General features: G+C 47.3%; 1 protein-coding gene across 1 annotated transcript in view; it reads right to left on the bottom strand.

The window, feature by feature from the left end:
- The window catches only part of LOC311309332 (arf-GAP with dual PH domain-containing protein 1-like), a gene marked incomplete at both ends in the record, with an annotated part of 20,836 nt that overhangs the window by 5,426 nt on the left and 7,910 nt on the right, over positions 1–7,500 (bottom strand). The window contains 2 exons of the mRNA XM_084438560.1: positions 3,912–3,994; positions 6,282–6,373. Of these exons, the coding sequence (XP_084294686.1) occupies positions 3,912–3,994; positions 6,282–6,373 (175 nt within the window). The remainder of the gene's footprint in view (positions 1–3,911; positions 3,995–6,281; positions 6,374–7,500) is intronic.

The raw sequence follows: 7,500 nt of genomic DNA on the forward strand, positions 1-7,500 counted from the left end.
AGCGGCGTATTTAATGGCAGTGTCGACAGTGTGTGTGTGTGTGAGAGTGGCTCTGGAGGAGTGATGGAGTGAGATATAAATCCTGTATTAGCAGATGAATCTGGGGTTATGGCAGGGACCAGGCCAGAGCAGCGGAGAGTAGAGCATGCAGGCGGGGTGCTCTATTATTGATTAGCTGGGTGTTCTCCCTGGCTCTAATGAGACTGCACAAGGCAATTAACCAGGACACATCAATCACTGTGACATGGACCCCCCCCCCCATCCTTCCCCAAACACACACACACACATACACACACACACACACCCACACACACACACCCAGGACCTATCAGCACTACTTCCTTGGGACTGAGTTTACAATCTATGAGAGAGAAAGTTGAAAAAAGATCGGTGCTCTCAATGCTCCTCTCAGGTTAGAGACTGAAATCACACACAGACCTCACTAGCTGACTAAATACCTGATTAACTGATTGATTAACGGACTGACTGACTGACTGACTAAATACAAGACTAACTACCTAACTTACTGACTGACTGACTGACTAACTGACTGAATGACTAACTACAGTAATTGACTGCCTGCCTGCCTGCCTGACTGACTGACTGACTGACTGACTGACTGACTGACTGACTGACTAAGTAACTACTTGACTACCTGACAGATAGACAGGCTAAATGGGGGCGGGGCTATGTAAATGAGCGGGGAGCTGCAGTGCCTGCTGGGCCGTGAGCGGCCACTGATCACACCCCCGGTGGCTTGTCTCGTTAGTAGCGGCACCAGGCGAGCGCAGTCGGCCACTAAACACGTCCAGCCTGCATGCGCAGCCGGACGGTGGTCCCCCCATCTGTCTGCCCCTCTCTCTGGTTCCACCACACAACTGTTCCCCCTTAGTCTAACTGCCACCCCTATATGTACCATATGAGACCCAGCAATGTGAATTACTCTAAACCTTTGTCACATGAATGTGTTGACATTGAAACGTTAGTCCGGCACCTAATAACGGCTTGAATTGCACATGTGCTCCAGCGACGACTCCTTTACATTTTATAGTCCTTCTCCTGAGAGACACCGGTCTGCCCATAGAAGATGACGCACGACAAGGACACCCTTTTGCTAGCTTGGTAGCTATTTGTGCAACTTTGAATGTTGTAATGGTGTAATACTGCTTTTTAGAGGTTTTCGAGGGTGGGAAGTCCATTTCTTTGAAGTTATTTTTGGGATACAGGGTCAAAGTCAAACAGAAGGTCAAAGGTCAAAAAAAGAAACTATCGGGCCAAATCCTCAAAAGGATTGTGCGACTTTTGCAGCGGCAAAACCCATGCAAATGAGACACACAAAAAATAGCATCCAATCCACAAAGCACACGCAAAGGGTGAAAAGTATTGTAAACTGCACCGATAAGCAAATAGCTTCACGGCTACGCCAGGCTCATTTGAATGAATGTAAATTAGGTAGCCTACTTCCGTGCAAAATTGCCCCAAATAAGCCTTGTGTCTGATCCATAAACACCATGAGCTAACTGCCACACGCAGACAGAGGTGCAAATAGCCTACTGCTTTTGAAAAGCTGGTATTAACTGCAGCAGTCAGCTCGCACTCTCTCCTTCTGTCTCTCCCTCCCTGAAGTTTGAACGATATTGAATTGATATTGGATATTAAGGGCGAAATAGGTTATGCAATCATAAACAACAATAGCAACAGAAATCCAGCAGACACCAAACATGTACACAGCTAACAGCTAGCATACAGAAAGGCGTGGACATCCAGAAACTGGGTGTACTTTCCGGGGCCTAACCGCTTGGTCTTCCCACAAAGCCGAGCCATTCCTGAGCCATCATTGAGTAGTCTACTGCTGAAAAACTACATTGACTGTAATAACACAATGTGCCTTCGTATAACGCAATGTGCCACTTTTTTTCCTATTTTAAGAGTCGAGAATAATATTTGAAGGAAGAGAGAGAGAATGCCTATTTTCTGCAGCATGTAGGCTATATTTTGATCATCTGTGCACTTTTAGACACATCACTAAAGATATGAGAACGAACCCAGCAGTTTCCCTTGGTGGTTATTTCTGCAATACAATTCACACCCACAACTGGTACACTATTTCTGTCTTTCTATCACTTTGGACAGTTTGCTTGGACAGTTTGCTTGGACGGTTTGTGTGGACGGTTTGCTGCTGGGTCACAAGTAGGCCTAGGCTGTATGCTGATATTTGCCGACACAACAGACACTGGAAATAGCCTATATAGTGTGTGGACATAGACATCTGTTGTTTTTACATACAGTATAACTATACGTATTTACAGGGAAAAATGGAATTAGAAAATCATTTGACTGTGTGGCCACCACGATAGGCTACACATTGCACAGGCTATTTTGTTCTAATAAAAAATTGTAATCCTTTAATAACTGGCCTTTTCATTTAGTAAATTGTTTGATTGATTGATTTAAAACAAATAAACGAGTCTCATTTCAATTTTCTGTAAAATCATTCATATGCCAAACTTTGTTGTAGGTGCTTGTGATGATGAGTTCTGAGCTGCCATGCCTGTGGTGTAGTTTCACAGCCGGCCCGAGTGTGGTTTGGTTTCCGCCAGCGCCGCCAATGGTGCTGCAGCCGAGGTCGGTGACGGCTTGGTGATGCCGCCCCTTGATACGAGGCTAGAGACTGCCCCTTGATACGAGGCTAGAGACTGCCCCTTGATACGAGGCTAGAGACTGCCCCTTGATACGAGGCTAGAGACTGCCCCTTGATACGAGGCTAGAGACTGCCCCTTGATACAAGGCCAGAGACTGCCCCTTGATACGAGGCTAGAGACTGCCCCTTGATACGAGGCTAGAGACTGCCCCTTGATACAAGGCTAGAGACTGCCCCTTGATACGAGGCTAGAGACTGCCCCTTGATACGAGGCTAGAGACTGCCCCTTGATACGAGGCTAGAGACTGCCCCTTGATACGAGGCTAGAGACTGCCCCTTGATACAAGGCCAGAGACTGCCCCTTGATACGAGGCTAGAGATTGCCCCTTGATACGAGGCTAGAGACTGCCCCTTGATACGAGGCTAGAGACTCGTCTAAGAAGAGTCGTGCTACTGCTCTCGATGACGAGCACAGTCATTGAGGCTGTAGTCTCCAGGTGTCGCCATGACCTCACTCCAGATCCTGTTCATCACCTTCTCCAGCTCATCATCATCACCCTTGCTCTTGTTTATCTTGACAATTTTGATAAAAAGGCTAGCTTTACATTCAACTACGTCACAGCGTGGGGGTCACAGCCCTCGACGTGGGGCATGAGCAGCTCGTCGCTGAAGTGGGCCGTAACGCTGGACAAAAGTTGAAAAATCACCGCCATCTTAAATTCTGAGAAATGCTCAATGTTGCACAAGTAGCAACCAAGCTAATTTGGCTCTCCTAACTATATGGAACACATTTCTGTGGACATCTGAGGATATCTGAGGACATCTGAGGACATCTAATCTGAGGATTAGAGTAATTAACATTGCAGGGTCCATTTGTCAACTAGACGACCTGGAAGGTGTGGTGATGAGAACCAGACAGACATCACTCATCACACGTCTCCATTTTCACTGGCCCCACCTGTCACCATCTGTTTAGAGGGCTGGAGGGAGAGCTGTAGATGAATGGAGCAGCATGTATTCAATCAAAGTTTACTGGACATCTCTGAGATGGATGGATGTCTCAGGGAGAGGTTCTCACTCCATCTCTGACTCAATCTCCTGTTCAGCCCAGAAACATCCATTAGGTTCTGGAATGCAGGTACTTGCTGAGCCGCTGAGTGTTCAGAGCTGAGAGAATGGGCTTTGTTGTAACTGAGACAGGGAACATGAAGTCATTCAGTGTGTGTGTGTGTGTGTGTGTGTGTGTGTGTGTGTGTTTACTTAATCTTACCTGCAGAGTATGGTTCCTGGCTCTCCACACACACAAACTCGTTCCTCTCGTAGCGAGCTCTGATCCACTGTTCCTTGAGAAGCCTGCAGCAGAACAGTTCTGACTTTACTGTCACTTAGCATGTCTTAGCAAACCTACAGTGGAGATTGCATTGATGCAAAACAGTTCTTGATAAACAGTCTTTTTACATCTTTAAAGCAGTACTATTTATGATTTTTGTAAGATTCTAAAACATTTAAGTACAGTATAGCTATATTGCTCTGATATATCAAGAGGCATAAGTGATAGACCTCTGTGAAAACTGTTTTTGTAGACCGTCCGTTTGGCCCTGCTACAGCAAATCTAATAAGAAAAGCTTTTTTTACCTGGTCACTTCAAATATACCCAAAGTAAAACACTGGAGCACTCATGTAGTCTGTACTGTCAACAGTCAACTCTGACTGAGGAGGATGCTTAGTTACAACGTCACCTGTCCACCTGCAATAAACGCACAGACCACATGAGTGCTCCAGGGTTTCACTGTTTATATATTGAATGCTGTCCTCGACTGTTGAGCACCAAAACCCTTCTATTCTAACAACAACAACAACAACAATAAAATATTAATAACAAAAATAAAAATTAATAATAATAATAATAATAATAATAATAATAATAATAATAATAATAATAATTTGAGCTGAGGGTGCCTCCTCCCATAGATGCGTGTCCACACTTGGTCCAAAGTGTGCGTGTGTGCTGAGATCCAATCAGCAACAGGGCATTCTCCTGCGGTACCCAAAACCCACAAACCGCGACATCATAGCTGACTGAATTTACCCTGGCAGCTGGAATTGTCCATCACTGCCAATTCTTAGCAAGCTCATACTGTAGCTGGCACATAGTGCAGAAGTTACACACTTCGGCTTTAAATGTGCTGTTTAGATGTTATTAGCCTGTTTTGTAGAATTACCATATCTAAATCGCTGAGCCTCGACAGATACACTTGGCTCTCTTTCATTCACTCTCTAATTCTGTCTTCCTCCTTCCCATCCGTCCCTACACTCTCCATCACTCCCACCCTGCACATCTCTCTGTCACCTCATCACACCCCCTCACTCCCTCTCTCTTCACTCTGTCTTGTCGGCAAGCCGGGTTAAAATTCACAAGGCAATAGGAATAAATAAATACAAAGACCAAAAAGCGCGCTTGTGTGCATGTGTGTGTCTGCATACATACATACGTGCGTGCGCATCTGCGTGTCAGCATGTGTGTGTGTGTGCACGTGTGTGTAAACTGAGGAGAGGCATCTGCACACAACGCCAAAACGATGAGTCTCCTTTGAACATATCAGCTCTTGTCTCCGTCCCCCCAGTGTCTATCATCTCATCCTACACTCTGTCCCTCCACAGTCCCGGCTCTGTCAACACATCAGCTTAGTCACCAGTATGTCTTCATCCACACAGCCCCTATAGGTGTTACCATGTTATTTATCTGACCCAAAAACATGTTACTTATGGGTTAGGGTTTCAGGACACACTATGGGTGTGACTGTTCCTAACGTTTGGACTGATTTGGGCAAGAAAACCTTGTTTTCACCATCTGATTGGAAGAGCCTGCATAATGGGCTTAAAGTCCAGGTTACCCTCAATGAATTAATTTAAAGGCATTATAAAGTCTATTGAATGTGAGACTATTGATAATTGCAATATATATATACCACCCCACCCATCACTGAACCCATCTCTTTACATTGGTCTTTTGGGATGGAGTCTCCATTCTAGAAATACCCACCACAAGGTACAAAGTTTAAGGCAGGAGTAGGAAATGACCTACTAACACATAAACGTGTGCGCGTGCATACACACACACACACAGATACACACAGAGACACACACACACACACACACACGCACATTGCGGTAGTGCAGTGTCATTTAAGCTGTGCCAGTATATCACTGTGGCAGTTATGTTAGCTGGGCAGGAACTAGCGCCCTACAGTCCAGCTACAGTCACAGGCACTAATCTCCTCGGTCCAGCCTCCAGACCCCACTCGCTTGGCTGGCCTCCAAACCCAACAACCCCAAACCAAGCCCTTCACCGGCTTCATGTACTGTAGGAGTACAAAATAAGGAGGTCACATCATATGGCGAATGCGTAGCGTCCTTTCAAATATGCATCGTCTGGTTACTGCATCAAGGGCAATGACAAATCTCTCAAGGAAAGGAGCCGTGGGTAGGTCCTGCGTTGTTGGTTTGGAATCCAGCCTCTCCCTCTCTCAGTATGCAGAGGACAGAGCCAGAGCAGGGGTCAGTCGGGGGGAGTGCCCCCCAGCAATAAGACACTTGGAGCGGGGCGAGGAGGGCCAGGCTGGGGGGCCTCAACACTTACTGGCAGTCTCTGTGTGTGGGTCGGTAGTAGAAAGGAGGCACCTTCTGTTCGTATTTGGCCTTAGCAGCATTGTTACCAGCGGACGCCATGAACTGATGAAGAGGAGGAAGAGGAGAAAAACAGAGAGAGAGAGTTTAATGTCCTGAGTATGTGTTTGGAGCCTCACGCTGGGTTCAGAGCAAATGCAAAAGCTCCGCCAAGCACAGCCAGTTAACTTCGGCGCCCACGTTAACCAATTTGACCGCTCACACCAACCACGTGGCAGCATCGCGGAGGCGGAGCTCCGCGGCCGGCTCGCACCCTGCAGCGATATAGTTTCGGGCTGCGTTCCGAATCGCATACTACCATTACTAGGCGTAATGTTATGACAAGGTAGTAAGTCCCAATTGGATGCCTACTGCTTGCAAAGTACATACTTTCTAAGGGCAGCTGTAGTAGGTACTGGTAGTAAGAAGTAGAAGTATGCGATTCGGAACGCAGCCTTGGTCTATGTTTTCTGCGAGCCGCAAGCGAATGTGTGTGAGTAAAGTGCGGAGGGGCCGAATCGTTTGTCGTCAGGCGCTGAGAATCCGCCAGGCGTCCGCTCGCGTAAGAATCTACGCTCCGCCGCGCTTCCGCATCCAGGCTGAACCCGGCGTCAGTGGCCTGCGAACTCACACCGACACACACACACACACACACACACACACTCGGAGCCGGTGTTTACTGATGGGTCTGTGGGGTTCCTAGCCAGGAAGGGGGAGTCTTGCTGTCATGATTCACTCTCCCCTCTGTCTGTCTCATTAGCGCATCCTGCATAGCTCAGCACACAGCTACTGCTCAGGAAGCACCCCCCCCCCCCCCCCCCCCCACACACACACACACACACACACACACAGCATTCACCATTTGACTCCTCCTTCACCCACCCCTCTGCCCTACACCCCCTGTTACTTCAGTTCTGTCATATTTGCCATTTGCTTACTTTGCCCTCTCTCTCTCTCTCTCTCTCTCTCTCTCTCTTCTTTCACTTTGTTTCTTTCTCTCCATCAATCACCTGCCAGAATTAGGTTTGGGAGTCCACACACACACACACACACACACAGACAGACACACATGCACACATACAGATGTCATCCCCACTCTGTAGGCTCCTGGGTGCTGGCTCATCTTTTTCTCCCCTGGCTGAACAGAGACCGATGACCTTGTTCTATTCCCCCCTGGCAGCCAGACACAGACT

Source organism: Borostomias antarcticus (assembly GCF_949987555.1).
Source record: "Borostomias antarcticus genome assembly, chromosome: 5".
Classification (NCBI taxonomy): Eukaryota; Metazoa; Chordata; class Actinopteri; order Stomiiformes; family Stomiidae; genus Borostomias; species Borostomias antarcticus.